This window comes from Danio rerio, chromosome 14, assembly GCF_049306965.1.
Source record: "Danio rerio strain Tuebingen ecotype United States chromosome 14, GRCz12tu, whole genome shotgun sequence".
Classification (NCBI taxonomy): Eukaryota; Metazoa; Chordata; class Actinopteri; order Cypriniformes; family Danionidae; genus Danio; species Danio rerio.
The window spans coordinates 45,343,881-45,359,001 of NC_133189.1; the positions used below are offsets into that span (position 1 = coordinate 45,343,881).

Genomic DNA, 15,121 nt, shown 5'->3' on the forward strand with positions numbered 1-15,121 from the left:
TATATATATATATATATATATATATATATATATATATATATATATATATATATATATATATATATATATATACACTTTTCTATACTGTAGAGTTGAATTTTCAGCATAAAGCATCAACAGAGCAGAGATCAAGGTCCCATAATGCAATTTACATCTGTAAATATACAGAAAACACTTTAACTAACATGAAAACAGATCTTTTTGTCTGTGATCCAGAGAGTTCATTTCTACTGTATGCAAAAAAACAAAAAGAAAACAGGAGATCGCAGATTTGCGTTAAGGCAAAGATGGTTTTATTACAGTATCTTTTTTTTTATTCTTTGGTTTACTTTTTCTTTTTATAGAAAACAAAAATCTACTCTACTAAAAGACAATTGGAAACAAAGAAAAGCCCCAAGAAAAGGCAAGCTGAAATTATTGGGTGAGCACTTGCATACTTTTACCCCAAAACCTACAAAGCATAAAGCTTGCAGTCAAAACCAACATTTCAAACCCAAAACCAGGTTCGAAGATCACACGGTGGCCAAAAGGACATCTTTCTTCTATTATAAATGAGCTTACCGATTGTCTTGATGCATAGTACAAAATACAGCTACGATTGTCAGAGCAGCACCAGAGTTTTGGTGTTAGTCTAAAATAATTAAGGGCAAAAGTTGCCTATGATCAGCTTCTGGAAGTCCGGTCTACATTTAGACCTAGAACTTCAGTGCAATTTAGCACAGATTTAGTTTCAGATATGGCTGCACCGTCCGCTCGGTTTACTTGTGCAGATGCTTCTATTATGAATCTGGGTTCATTGGATATAAATGAAGTGAGAAAGGGACAGACACATCAACTACAAATAAATACATTTGAACTATCTAGCTAAATGTCTCAGACAGAGAAATCAATGCCGAGACCATCGGTGATCTGAAAAACCGACATGAAAGGCATCGATTGAACTAGTCATTCGACGCAGAGTAAAAGTATGACAGCTTAAAGACAGAAGAACATTCTAGCACATAAGATCTGTAAAAAAATGGCTTTAAACAACACATCACAGTAAGAACAGCATGATAGCTCAATCTCATAAAGCTACTGTAAGTTCGGATCCCCTTATGTTGAAAAATAGATAAAATATGAAAAGATTACAAGGAATGCTTTAAACTGGAAAAATACAGCTCGCAATAAACACGCACACTGGATTCTTATGGGTTAAATGACTGTAGCTCTACATACTGCATATTTTCCCTCATATTTGTGTTGTTAAAAAAGTCTTTTATACAGAAATTTGAAATTCAGAAAATAAATAAATTTGTGGCCATAAATCAAATCTCAGTTGTATATTTTATATTCATATATTTAGATATATATACTGCATTCCTTTTCATAGGAACAAGGTTATAATGGGGAAATACTTTAGCAGATGATTTTGGAAACTGTCACTATATTCTCTAGTCTGGTGCTATATACAAACAAAGTCTTCTAGATCTGTCTCTTTGGACAGGCAATGCCCATTTCCATAAAAAGCGCAGTGCTTTTAAACTCATGTGTGATGGAAAAATAATGGCCTTGTCGGTTCTGACGGCATGAGGGGGATGAGATAATGTCATAATTTCGTATTAAAAACAGAATGAATCATATAATCTTCCCCTTCAAAAGCATCACTTCCAAAACAAAGCATTGACCACCTAGGAACTCTCTCTTTCCAAAAGGCTAATATGGCTACATGTGGAATAAAAAACAAACCAAATGCTCTTCCATCTTGTGTGTGACAATCAACTGTGTGTGTGTTTTTCTCGTAAAGTCAATGATGCGTTGTTGGTTTGATTTGGCTTCCCACCAACTCTTCCTTTGGTCCCTCTGTTTATTTGTTTGGTTTGTCGTTGGAGATGAGAAGAGACAGAAGCATCTCAACTGGCACATACGGTGGGAATATCCCTGGGTAAAGAATGGCTGCTCTCCTGTTGGAAGTTTATCGAAAAGCAAACCGAAGAGCTTTCGTCGTGACATCTTGCTTGATATCCCTCAAGGTTCGAATTTAGGCACAAAATAACTTTTAAGTAAACGGTCTTGCAGGCAGCGCCTCTTTCTAAACAATCAAGAGCAATAAATTACAAACAATCTGCTCCACTGAAATAAAATCCTGTTTATATGTTGGTAGATTGTGTCCACATTCTTGCGCTGATAGTTTAGGTCTCAGTGGGCTCGGCTTTTACCTGGATGAAGTGGGATGCAGGGATTTGCATGGTGACCGGGAGCTCCTGCAGACCTTGAGAGCTCTCCAAAAGCTCCTTGGCCTCAGGTTCCGGATGCAGAGCCACTTCACCCCGCACTTCCAGCTCCTCCACTGGGGTGAGGCCTTCACTGGGGCTGCTGGCCAGCTGCGAGTGTCCGTTGAGGCTCTGGCTGAGCTCCTGTCCTGCAGTGTTGATGATCACAGTTCTGTAGCTCATCTCCGCCATTCCCTCCGCAATCTCGTCCTTGCAGAATGAAGCAAAGCTTGGACTGTTGTTGACCAGCGATTGGAAGTATTGAGGATCGCTGATCTCCTCCTTCACTTGCAGGCTTTGATACTCACTGGGCTTCAGGACAGTGGCGATGACCGTGCCGGGTTGTTGAGCCACAACAGGCTGCCCGTTGGCATTGAGAGTGACCAAGCGGGTGATGCCGTTCAGAGATGCGGTCTGCTGTGGCGTGGTGCTGATGACCCCTCCGCTGGATGAGCTTAAAGTAGACACCAGGAGCTGCTGAGAGTGGAGACTGTCTGTGGTCAGAGAGGCTGTCTGGATGGTGAGCACATCTTTACCTCCAGGGCTGGTTGAAGGCACTGTGTGGAGTATGACCCGTGGTGGGGAGGCGTGAGTCGAGGAATCCCCGTTGGTCAGGACAGAGGACAGCGGCAGGGTCTGCAGGGTCATTGGACCTCCTCCTTGAGCTCCTGACGTGAGGACCATGGGAACAGAGCCTGGCATATTTATAGTCCTGAGAGAGAGAGAGAAAAGGGCACGAGGTTACAAAGAGAGAACTCTTGTGCTGCTGGAACTACAAGCAGAATGAAGAGGAAAATCAAAAGGAATTTCTTAGGTTTATTTAGGTTTATTAGGTTCTGAGTGAATATGGAATAAAGAAACTAGATTTAAACCAGGGGTGCACAAACTCCTGGACAGCCGGTGTCCAGCATAGTTTAGCTCCAACTTTCAACACACCAGCCTGGATGTTTCTAGTATACCTATATAGAGCTTGATTAGCTGGTTCAGGTGTGTCTAATTGGGGTTGGAACTAAATTTTGCAGGACGTTTGCCCTCCAGGACAAGTGTTTAAACTATTTTGCTGCATCCCAATTCGCATACTATTTGTCCTAAATAGTATTTGAAAAAAGAATTAGTATGTGCCAAATTGTAGTATATTGAAAAAAGTATGGCGGATGGTTTACTATTTCCGGTAAAAACTGCAAGTGTAGGACCGGCTATACTCTAACCGCTAATATTGCCCACAATACATTGCAAGTAGGAAGCAAATACAATTAGAACTACAAACGCAGGTGAAAAGTGTAAATAAACTACAAACATGATGGACGCACGATACCAACCGTCAAGTAGAGTGGCTTCGGTAAAGATGTTTGTATGACTGTTAATTAATATCAATCCCACTGGAAAATATTTAAATCTCATTTTCTGTGTTATATTTCATCTGCAACAACAATACTGACCTTAAATACAGACAGGTTTGGACATTAACGTCACCCAAAGACCTGAGGAGATTTCTCTGTATTAAAGACTAGTGAATGGGTGATTATCCTGCTGCTGCAGGATAGGGTGGAAAATAAATATGAAATGAATGTGGACGATGTGTGGATGACTGAGGCAAGCAACATAACGATCTGTTAATCTGTCCCAAAATCTGTCCCAAAGCTTGCATACTCGTCTGTTACACAGTCAAAAGTACATATTTTTCCTTCACAAAAAAGGACATACGTTTAAAGTGTAGTATAAGTAGGTGAATTGGGATGCAGCATTTGTCTTTACTTGTCCAAGAAGATAAGATTAAGAAGTTGTACATTTATGCATTAAAACACCATAACCTGAAGGTGTTCCCAAGATGAGTGAAGTACTGGTACTGGATTGCATCTGGAAGGGCATCGGCTGCATAAAACATATGCTGGAATAGTTGGTGGTTCATTCCGCTGTGGTAACCTCAAATAAATCAGAGACTAAGTCGAAGGAAAATTAATGAATAAATATCTGATTATGACACCTAGTAATGGGCAACGCAGTGGCGCAGTAGGTGGGCTGTCGCCTCACAGCAAGAAGGTCGCTAGTTCGAGCCTCAGCTGGGTGAGTTGGCGTTTCTAATTGGAGATGCATGTACTCCCCACGTTCACGTGGGTTTCCTCCGGGTGCTCCGATTTCCCCCACAGTCCAAAGACATGTGGTACAGGTGAATTGGGTAAGCTAAATTGTCTGTAGTGTATGAGTGTGAGTATGAGTGTGAATGAGTATGTATGGATGTGTGTGTGTATGTGGGTTGCAGCTGGAAGGGCATCCGCTGCGTAAAACATATGCTGGACAAGTTGGCGGTTCATTCCACTGTGGCGATCCCAGATTAATAAAGGGACTAAGCCGAAAAGAAAATGAATGAATGAATGAAAAACTAGTCATTTGAAAGTCAAATTAGCCCAATGAGTGTTCTGTCTTACCAGCATTGACAGAGAGGGCTAAAACATCCCAAACAATACAGATATTTGTATATTTATATGTATATATGCTAACTGAAGCATTCAGCAAGCTAACACCAAACTGTATTGAAGGTGTAATGGTAGACATTGACCTTTGTTAATTGTCATCATTTGTTCATGGGAGACCCACACATTAAAACTGTGGCCTCATATAAAGACTTCTTAACAGTTATTTATCCATGACCATTTTATTTATCAGCCTTATTTATCCCTGTCCCTGTTGTAATGATCCCCACCCTAGTTTTAATTTAGCTAAACTATAGCCGTGTTGTAGAACTCTGTCTAATGGTTTTAATTTAGTTGAATTGTAGCTACTTTGCACTAATTTGTTTCCTCGATTCAGCTAATTTGGCCAAGATGTACTATGATTTAACTAAAATGAGCGAACAAATTAAGTCATGTTACCAAATTCATGCTGAGGGCTCTGAAAGTTGTATGCCTTATAGGAAAAGTGCTACTAATTGATCGCTTATGAAACAGCCATTGTTGGGGCTGCCTAAAAAAAATCAGGATGGCAAGACAGCTTAATAGATTTGGTAGAGTTTGAGCATCAATATGGCACTGTGTGTATCCACAATAGCCACATTGCAGGATTAGATTATTTTTTATTTGTATTATTTATACAATAATGATCAAGTTGTTTTATATTTGATTGTTAAATTTATGTACTTGAATAGACCATTTTGAGGGATGTAAACAAAAACAATGGTCCTAATGTATTTCCTGTTATACATTTTTCATTTCCATAGCTTCTGAGAATCCAAAAAGGTCCATATATTGATAAATAAAGTTATAATAGCTGTTTTAATGTTATGATTTAATTGAACTGCCTCTTGTAACAGTAATGAAATAGTTAAACAGCAGGCAGGAAATGTTCATGAGCCAGTGACATGACCACATTGAAATGGTCTATACAGTTTGACTCCCCAGAAAACCAAAAAGTACTGTTATTTACCTTTCTGCTCTGTCATATTCATATATGCTAATAGTTTATTATTTTATGCAGATGCACTGAGTAGAAAAAGACTTGATTATCTCAGTCCATCTAAATCTTCCCAAATAGAGCCATACAAATCACCTGGTGAAATTATACTCGTATAAAATATCGCAATTTTAGATTGTTCCAATATCCTGCAGCCCTAATTTGACCAGTGTTTTTAGTTTGTTATTGTACCTGTACACAAACACCTCTCACCTTACGGAGTGTGTCTGCGCTGGGACAGCAGCTCCTTGATTTGGCTGGAGGACATGAACCGTCTGCAGAAGCTGTTCGGCTTGTTTTCCGTTCCTGCTGTTCAGACCGGGACTCATCTCCCTCTTTACTGTCTTCACCTGCGTGTTCCTCCCCTGTGAACGTGATGAGCCACGGCCCACCCGTCCGTGAGGAGCTGCCCGGTGCCCTCCGTAACCTGCACCACCATCGTCCCCTTGACCGTCGTCTTCATCAATAATGACCAGATCTGTTGGCATCTCCTTAAACTGGTAAACAAGCCGCTGTCCTTCCACTTTGGCCAATATACCCCTCTGGTAATAGTACCTAAAAGATAGCGGGAGTAGACATACGCTGATATTTACTAATCTAATATATCATGGTAATGACCATGCACAATATTAATAATGTGGTCACTTTGAAATACTGTGAATAATTATTTATTATTTAAACATTCAGGTTGCCTTTGAAGAACTTTCTCACTGCAAAAAGATCTTATCTTACTTAGCGTTATGGGCTTGTTTCCAGTCCATCTAAAAATACTTCAATCAAGCAACAGTTACTATGTTTACAAAGACATCAGTAATCAAATTGTTTGCTTAATCTGAATAAGACAATAATATAATGAAGGTGTTTACATGAGTTGCTTTTTTAATGTTCCTTTCATGATCCCGTTTTACAAAGCACATAGTTCAATAACTGTCATTGCATCACCATGCTATCCAATGTTTTATGTAATTTCGGTTGTTTTCTTTTTAATTTGCTGACTTTACCTGAATGTATGCCCCCGTGACAAGCGAGATATTAGAGATATTATTGCTTTCACATCTGTAGTTCGCTTCATTTGGTCCGGACCAAGGCCAATAGGGTGCTTTCACACCTGTGAATCGATTCAGTTGTTCCGAAACAGAGATTACAATTGTTACATTGTTGCTCTTTGCTCTTAGAGCGGTTTGCTTTCACACTGCAAAGTTTTTAATCGGACCAAAAGAGCTAAAACAAGTCACGTGCGAGTAAACTCTCCTTACATTGGTCAGAGTGTCAGGGTTTATTTTGCAGCGTCCCGCTCAGCTGTCAGGAGAGGTGGTGGTTTGGTGGTGATTGACAGGGTGCGCGCGACGTGTCTGAGGAGAGACACGGTGGGGAGGGGTGAGAAGGGTGCGCGACGATGCCTATTTGAGGACCGGGAGAGAGACGCGAGATTACCGGGAGATCATCACTCGTTTGCGGGCATCCGGAGACCCGCGAAACTTCCCGCCCTACTCATAATTCTCTCTTCATATAGCCGTAAGCCTATTACATATCCATAAAACACTGTGATATAACCGCGCTCGAATCGGATCGCCTTCTCACTGCAATCGAACCGCTCCAGGGTTCGTTTCAATCGACCCGAGACCACCTCACTCAAGCGATCTCGGAGCGATTACTTTGGCGCGGAACAGAGTGCGATTGCCCTGTTCACATATGCCAATCGAACCGCGCTAACTGGGCAAACGAGACACGTTCCGAAACAAAAGTGTAGGTGTGAAAGCACCCTAAATGATACATTGTTTATTTTCTGCCGTCTTTGGGTCATTTTCACACCACACTGCTGGCTTTGGTCCGAACCAGTTGAAACGAACCAAAATGCAGTCATCTGACAAAATCCACACCTCTCATTGGCCAGATGTTGTTGAACATATTTCCTAAACTGCTTATTGATTGGTCAGAATTCACATGAGGGAAAATGCCAATGAACTCCCGCACGTAAACAAAACCGGCAGACAAAATGTCCTTTTTACTCTGGAGGGACGTCTGCGCTGACTGATTGTATGCCTGCTTTAGACAAACTTTAAATTTCGAGAATGAAGCGTGACTGCGGCTGGAAAACAGGGTTTTAATGCATCGCTCGTCACTTCAGTAGGAGGCGTGAATTAATTTAGCTAAACTGCGACATGGACATCTTGCAGAAATATTAGCAACGATCCATCAGGTAATGTTTTCCCCTCTCTCTGTTGGTAAAGTGCTGTCAACAAATATTTTTCCTCCATATCCCATAATACACAGCGCATCGGCCTACGGCAGCTGGATTAGTCCAAAAGTTGCAGTACTTTTTTGGACCTGTTTTAGTATAGATCATATTCTCACCACAAACGAACCGCTCCAGGGTTCGTTTGAAAGCGTACCAAGACCACCTCTTAATGCAGGTCTCGGTACGCTTATTTGGTCCGCTTTTGGTGCGCACTCGAGTACGATTGCTGCATTCTCACCAGCCCAAACAAGCCGCACCAAAAGTGAAAACAAACTCTAGTGCGATTCAATCGAACTAAATAAGGCAGGTGTGAAAGAACTCTTAGATGCGAGTATGCACTGCTGGAAGAGTGTTGTTGTGATGGAATTTGATACCGCACGCCGTATGGGAAACAAACCCCCTCCGCATTTCGCGATGTGGCCATCTGTGGTCCTTCACTGACTCGGTAGGTACAGTGTTAAACAGCTGTGTGTGTATAGACTATCCTGTAAAAAAATGTGGATAAAAGTCCTAAACCCCAGTAAGGTGCAATACTTAAAAGGCACATATTGGCCCAACCAGGTAAATATTCAGTGTTCAGCCCTAAATTAGTATGACATTTAATTCATAACGGTCTTAAAAAAGGTCTTAAAAAGTCTTAAAACTGACAGAATGAAATCTACAGTAACCATTCAGGTGGTAATTGTAATTAATCTGCCTTTTTCTCAGTGTTTAGTGTTTGTTTAGTCCTAATTTAATTTACCCTGAACAAATATCTACAACACATACAAGGTATTTATTGTTATTATACCTGTTAAATGTAACCCTTTTTTACAGCTTAGGTCAATATTACGATAATAAATCTCAACAAGAACATTTGATACCGACGGAAGCCTAAGCAGGAGGTCAGCAAAAGCAACTGGTGTATGTGGGTGAACTGTTGGTAACCATCGACTCACCTGAGTGCTCGGCCCATGGTTTCATAGTTCATATCAGGCTTGTTTTTGTGCTTTCCCCACAGTTTGGAGACAGCCTTGGAGTCCACCAGCTTAAAAATGCCCTTCTCTCTCTGCGTCCACTTGATGTATTTGGGACAGGTGTTTTTGTCTTGCAGCAAGGCCAGCAGGAACTCCCACAGGTAGATGGTGTTACCTACAAGAAGAAAGCTCTTTTAGATTCCTCCGTCGACTCATTAAAAGTTTAGACTCATAAAAACGCCTTTCATATTTCACACGCGATTCCACAGGTCTTATTTAACAAGGCGAATTGGCAGAGGTGCAATTATTGCATTCCTTCTCATAACCTTAATAAATCAATTCTCTGTTCATGCTAGCCTTACGCCAGGCTGGAAATTAATTAGCGGGGGTCTGTCACTAGATTATTCTTGTTTGTCGTGTGCTTTGGCCAGAAGTGGTTAAAAACAGCTATCCCGGCAGTGGTGTGTCAAGGTGATGTATATGTATGTGGGAAAGGCACACATGCATAAGGGGCCGCTATCGGGACAGCATCGATGTGCCCTCCAGCCCGCGATCACTTTTAGTTGCCTCACTAACGCAGCACTTTGAGAGCAGCTCATCAATTAAGCAGCCGCAGATCGGCCTCTCTCTCTGGCAGTAAGAGCGATTTGTGATGCACGCGGGAGAGAGAAAAGCCATTGTTTCCAACTTTTTCTCCTTTAGTAATGCACAGCGGTCCGAGCCAGAGCTTACCTTTGCCCTCTTTGCTTTTCTTCTTCAGCGGGAGAGATGGATTGGTTATTGGAGAGCATGGCCGCGCTGGTCTTGGTTTGCGCACTGCAGGATGAGCAAAAATTGTGTTACTTTATATGAAGAAAAAAGTTTAATAAAAGAAAGCTTTTAAGTTATTTCAGCTAGGGAATCTTTCTAATTGTTAATGTAACTTAAATAAAACCAAACGAAAAACAAAACCAACACAGTCTCATTGTGAAAACGTGCCCCTGTATATATTTTGGAAAGCGTGAATTATGTAGCCAGAGGTGTCTATGGCTGCATTTTGTCTTTAAAACGAACGCTATGGGTCGGTATGACACCACCTACGGCTTTTGTTTCTTTTTGCACTACCAGCTGCCCATCTGGGCCAGTTGGCATTTCTGTGTGGAGTTTGCATGTTCTCCCTGTGCTTGCGTGGGTTTCCTCCATGTGCTCCGGTTTTCCTCACAGTCCAAATACATGCGGTGTAGGTGAATTGGATGAACTAAATGGGCCATTGTTTATAAGAATGTTTGAGAGTATATGGGTGTTTCCCAGTCCTAGGTTGCAGCTGGAAGGGCGGAATAGTTGGCGGTTCATTCCTCTGTGGTGACCCCTGATAAATAAAGGACTAAGCCGAAAGAAAATGAATGAATATATAAATTTAAATATCTTAATTAAAAAATGCATTTGTATACTTTTGTTTTTATGTATGTATGTGTGTGTGTGTGTGTCGTACTATATCATATAATATATACATATAATACACACACATACATATATTATGTCAAAACAAACTTTTATTTTGAATCTGGTTAATCATGAATAATCTTTGCCCAGCACTACTAAATATGTGAACAATGATATATTATAATATTAATTATTAATATAATATAATAATGTATTACCCAGTTCCTCAAGTTTTTCAACACATATTTGGGTTAAATCAATATTTTTTGTTTTGTTGAACTCGAAAACTGCTGGTAACCAGATAGTTCAAGTCCTTTACTTATGCAGACAGGAAAAACTATGGAACTCAATGGCAAAGGTCAATAGTTAGGTACCAACATTCAAACATTTTTGGTGTGTTCAAAAGAAGAAACCAACTCACACAAGTTTGGAACAAGTGCAAGGTGAGTAAATAATATTAGGATTTCTAGCAAAAATACATGAGGCACACACTGCCTTCTACTGGTGGATTATGGTACCTTTGGTTTTCCTGGCAGGCTTGGAAAAGTTTTTCTGAGGGACTTCATCCAAAGAGGACGTCTCATCATCGTGGGCAACATCCATGCCATTTGAGAGATGCTCTGGACGGAGGGAGATGTAGCTCAGGTCTGTTTCCAGGATATTCCCATATGTGTGAACTATAAAAGGCCAAAGACAGAGTATAAGAGTTTTTACTTGAACATTGACAGACAGAGCAGTGTGCATGTTAAAGAGACAGTTCACCCAAACATTTGAATCAATGCTATCATTAACTCACCTCTGACTTGTGTATTAGTTTGTTATTTTAAACAGAAGAGAAGATATTTTGAAGAATATTGGAAACCTGTAACCACTGTCTTCCATAGTATTTGTTATTCCTACTATAAAAGTCAATGGTTATAAGTTTCCAACATTATTCAAAATAACTTATTTTGTGTTCAACAGAACCAAAACACTTGAACTGGATTCAAGGGTGAGTAAATGATAGCAGAATTGTCCCTTTAACTAACTTCAGTGTACTGTGTTTTTTGAAGAAGTCTCCCCACAAGTATTTGTAAAAGAACAGCAGTGCAGTATGTAAACAGAAAGTGATTCATCACATACTCATGCGCTTCTCATCCAGGATGTTATTGGGAGATTCCATGTTCAGCAGGGCTTCAGCCGCCTCGATGGTCTCCATGTTGTCTTCTCCCCCTGAGACTGGGGTCTCTACTGTGTACAAAACACACTGTTAACACTTGACAAACATTAAGGTTGTGTTTCATTCATTACCATGCACTCCATGAAATACATTTTGGGGATATTTCTGGGATATTTATTGAACAAATGGATGAAGTAGTTCTATATATGAACATAAATAAATAAATTGTGTCTGTTTATTGTGACTGAAGGGGCAAATGAAAGTATGAACACTGTAAAAATGCCAGGTTTAAATGTAAGTGGATTGAACATAAAACAATTAAGCTCTAAAGAATTGTGTGGTTTCAGCTCATTTTAAAAATTAGTTTGAACAAGCAGCAAACTGAGTGAGTGTTTGAGACACTAATACTGCAAAAGGTCACAAATGAGATGTGTATTTGTTTTAAACAGAGATGTTTATACTTTTATATACATTGATGGCAAATGTCAGCTTTGTTTCAAATACCATTTGTGAAAATACACTTTCAAAATATGGATTAAATAATAGCATAACAGACATATCTACAGTTGAAGTCAGAATTATTAGCCCGCTTGAATTATTAGCCCCATGTTTATTTTCCCCCCAATTTCTGTGTAACGGAGAAAACATTTTCTCCTAAACATAATAAACATTAATAACTTATTTCTAATAACTGATTTAATTTGTCCTTAAAATGGTGTTTAAAAATTTAAAAACTACTTTTATTCAAATAAAAAAAATAAGAAGAAGAAAAAATTTGATCAGACATGCTATGAAAATTTCCTTGTCCTGTTAAACATAATTTAGGAAATATTTCAAAAAGAAGAAAAAATTCAAAGGGGGGCTAATAATTCTGACTTCAACTGTATGTTATTTATAAAATATATGCAACAACTACCCATACCCCATAACAAGTACCCATACTAAATTTTAGATTTCATATTTAAATGTCTTTGCTAAAAAACCTTGAAGAGTGACAGAACAAATACTTACAATGACAGTTATCAGTATTTTAGGGCTGTACTTTGATACTCTATTAATATGTTATCAAATGATTCTAGTTTTAAATAAGTCTGACAAGATTTTTTTTTATTTGATTAATAAAAACTACTGTTAAACTTAATGGCATTTAGTGTGTGTTTTAGTTTTAAAAAAAACAGCGTAATTAAAGGTGCAGTAAGTAAGTTTGACACCCAGTGGTTGAACTAGGTATTGCCCGCCTGGTTTAAACACAAAAGTGCAGGTTGCCAGATTGATGGCACCAACAGGAGTGTACCTGACTGTCGAGCCTAAAGGCTGGTTTAAGGCTGATTTAAACCAAGTTCTAACTAAAGCACACAATAGAAGGAATATTTTCCATATTAAAAGGACTTTTTGTTCTAACCAGCACATGAAATTGATATTTTAGAAACGGCTTCTATTTCTTGCAGCTGAACAACAGGACAGACTGACAATGATTACCTCAGGTACACCTCATGTGCTTTATTCAGGGTTAAATGCTAATAATGTGAGTTTGAATTCCATTTTACTTGAAATTTATTGCCATACTACTGAAAGCAGCAGCAGAGAGTTCACCTCAGATCTTGACAATAAAATAAACTGCTTGAAATTGAACTTTAGAACTGTAACTTAGTTCAAGCCAACACATATCAGTGATTCAGAGTGTACATTTAATGATCTTAAAGAGGTTTAATATATTTAATTCGATTATAAATCTTACTACTTTGTTGGAGTGCAGTAAGTGCACTATTCCGTGTTTCTGAATGGCTTTATTTAAATTTCTGTCGTTCTGTCGTGTGTTTTCATCTGGTGCAAACAGCCAGATTGATCATCACTGCAAATCTCGCCACGTACTGTGTTGTTAGGGCACAGGGTAACAATGAAACCTGCTCATCTAATGTTTACATTCATAATATTTATATAATTTGCTAAATAATAACCTCATGTGGAACTCTGAATCTGCTTCTCATTTTGGAGTCTGCTACTGTCCACCAGAGGTCGCATTTCGGTCACGGGCGCATGCTTTGAGAGCCTTAATGACTGAATGAGTCAAATATGCTGTTTTCCACAAAGGCAATCCGAGGTGCTGAAATATAATTGGCTAAAGTGGCAGTGATCGGGTTAAATGACCAAAACAAAGACAGACATACCGGCACATTCAGCATTGTTTTTCAGATAAACAAGAATGCTCACTTAGCATTTTTCTTAAATATCTGCAAACATATTATAGTATTTTTATGCTTTAGAAGAGTCAAAAACTTACATACAGCACCTTTTATAAATAATAGTTGATGCTTCTTGAATAGCCTCTTAGAATTGATAAATGGAGTGCTGTAAAATCAGCTTTAAATCCTTGCAATAAATGATATTTTAAGTAGCCATAATGCTTCACAATTTTGCAGTTTAAAATAACCTTTTGCATGCATAAAAGCCTTCTTTCAAACACATCAAAAACCTCGTTATTTTGAACAGCAGGTGATTCAAGTTTGCTTCAGGTGTATAGACCACCCCCTCCCCAGAATGACCACCTATAATTGTGATTGAACTCACCAGACAGCCCCACGTCTCCCATCATGTTCTCTTCCACCACGTCCTGAATGGCGTCCACCATGATGCCATTAGTCACCTCGTCTGCCTCCAGCCCAGAGTACACCTGCATGAGGTCGGCGGCGGGCACCTGCTCCACAATCACCGCTGGAAACACCGAAGGGTCGTCCAGCTGCAGGACAACAAACACACACATAAATGCACCATTGATCTAAAAGAACCAACCGTCATGTGGAGCTTTCAGCAGTAAAGTGCACCATAATTGCTTTGAAACACATAAATTTGCCCTCCTTTCTAGCGGATGAAAGCTTCCAATCCACAATCGTCCAGGTTACTCTTTACTCACAGAGGTGGCAGCTAATGGGCCATTCATAATAGCTTTAACCTGAGCCGCTTCACTCGCTCACTCGCCTGGACTCTTACTAGCAGTCAGCATAACAATTAGGCCAGAGACGAGCCTGTGTGGTGGTGTCATGTGAGGCAATGACGTAAAACTCATCGCAGTTCCAGTAAGGTACTCATGACCCCTGTTTGTGTCAAGCTTCGTGCCAAAAAACAGCATATCAGGCTTCCTTATTTCCAGCAGCATTCCTGAGCGAGGGTGGAGAGATCACATGGGGGAAAAGAGGAAATAGTTGGTACTGGATTTTAAAGCCACAAGAGATCATTCCTGACAGTGCACACAGCTCAAACATGCCAGAATATTTGCACACTCCACTTTTTTATTTTTATTTTTGGAAAATTGACATTTTTCAGCTCTCTTGAGTTAAACAGTTGAGTTTTATCATTTCTGAATCCATGTAAATGATCTCATTTGTCTGACGGAAGCACTTTTAGCACTTTTAGCAAAAATCATTGAATTAGATTAGACCATTAGCTTGACCAAGCTTGACTCTTCTGTACACTCAAAAAAAAAAAAAAAAAAGATTGTTACAGCTTGTTCAAATTAGTCATACAGGGTTACTACTTTTTCATGGACACCAAACGCAAGGACTTTTTAAATCTGATTAAATAAAAATTAAAACATTTAAATCTTTTCAAATCTTTATATAGCGATAGTTTATAATCTTTAGATTAAAAT

The 15,121-nt window shown here is 39.4% G+C and overlaps 1 protein-coding gene across 11 annotated transcripts in view; it reads right to left on the reverse strand.

Moving 5' to 3' along the window:
- Window positions 1-270: 270 nt before the first annotated feature.
- elf1 (E74-like ETS transcription factor 1) overlaps window positions 271-15,121 on the reverse strand; it is a 104,788-nt gene continuing 89,937 nt past the window's right edge. For 4 of the 11 annotated variants that reach the window (XM_017358979.3, XM_017358978.3, XM_017358977.3 and 1 more), the window contains exons 3-9: window positions 14,044-14,212; window positions 11,439-11,546; window positions 10,835-10,993; window positions 9,627-9,710; window positions 8,877-9,069; window positions 5,913-6,254; window positions 271-2,964 (exon numbers count right to left, since the gene is read on the reverse strand). In XM_017358979.3, the coding sequence (XP_017214468.1) occupies window positions 2,172-2,964; window positions 5,913-6,254; window positions 8,877-9,069; window positions 9,627-9,710; window positions 10,835-10,993; window positions 11,439-11,546; window positions 14,044-14,212 (1,848 nt within the window). In that variant the 3' untranslated portion in view covers window positions 271-2,171. The remainder of the gene's footprint in view (window positions 2,965-5,912; window positions 6,255-8,876; window positions 9,070-9,626; window positions 9,711-10,834; window positions 10,994-11,438; window positions 11,547-14,043; window positions 14,213-15,121) is intronic. The other 7 variants (XM_068213153.1, XM_073921151.1, XM_017358980.3 and 4 more) reach the window with 3 other exon arrangements.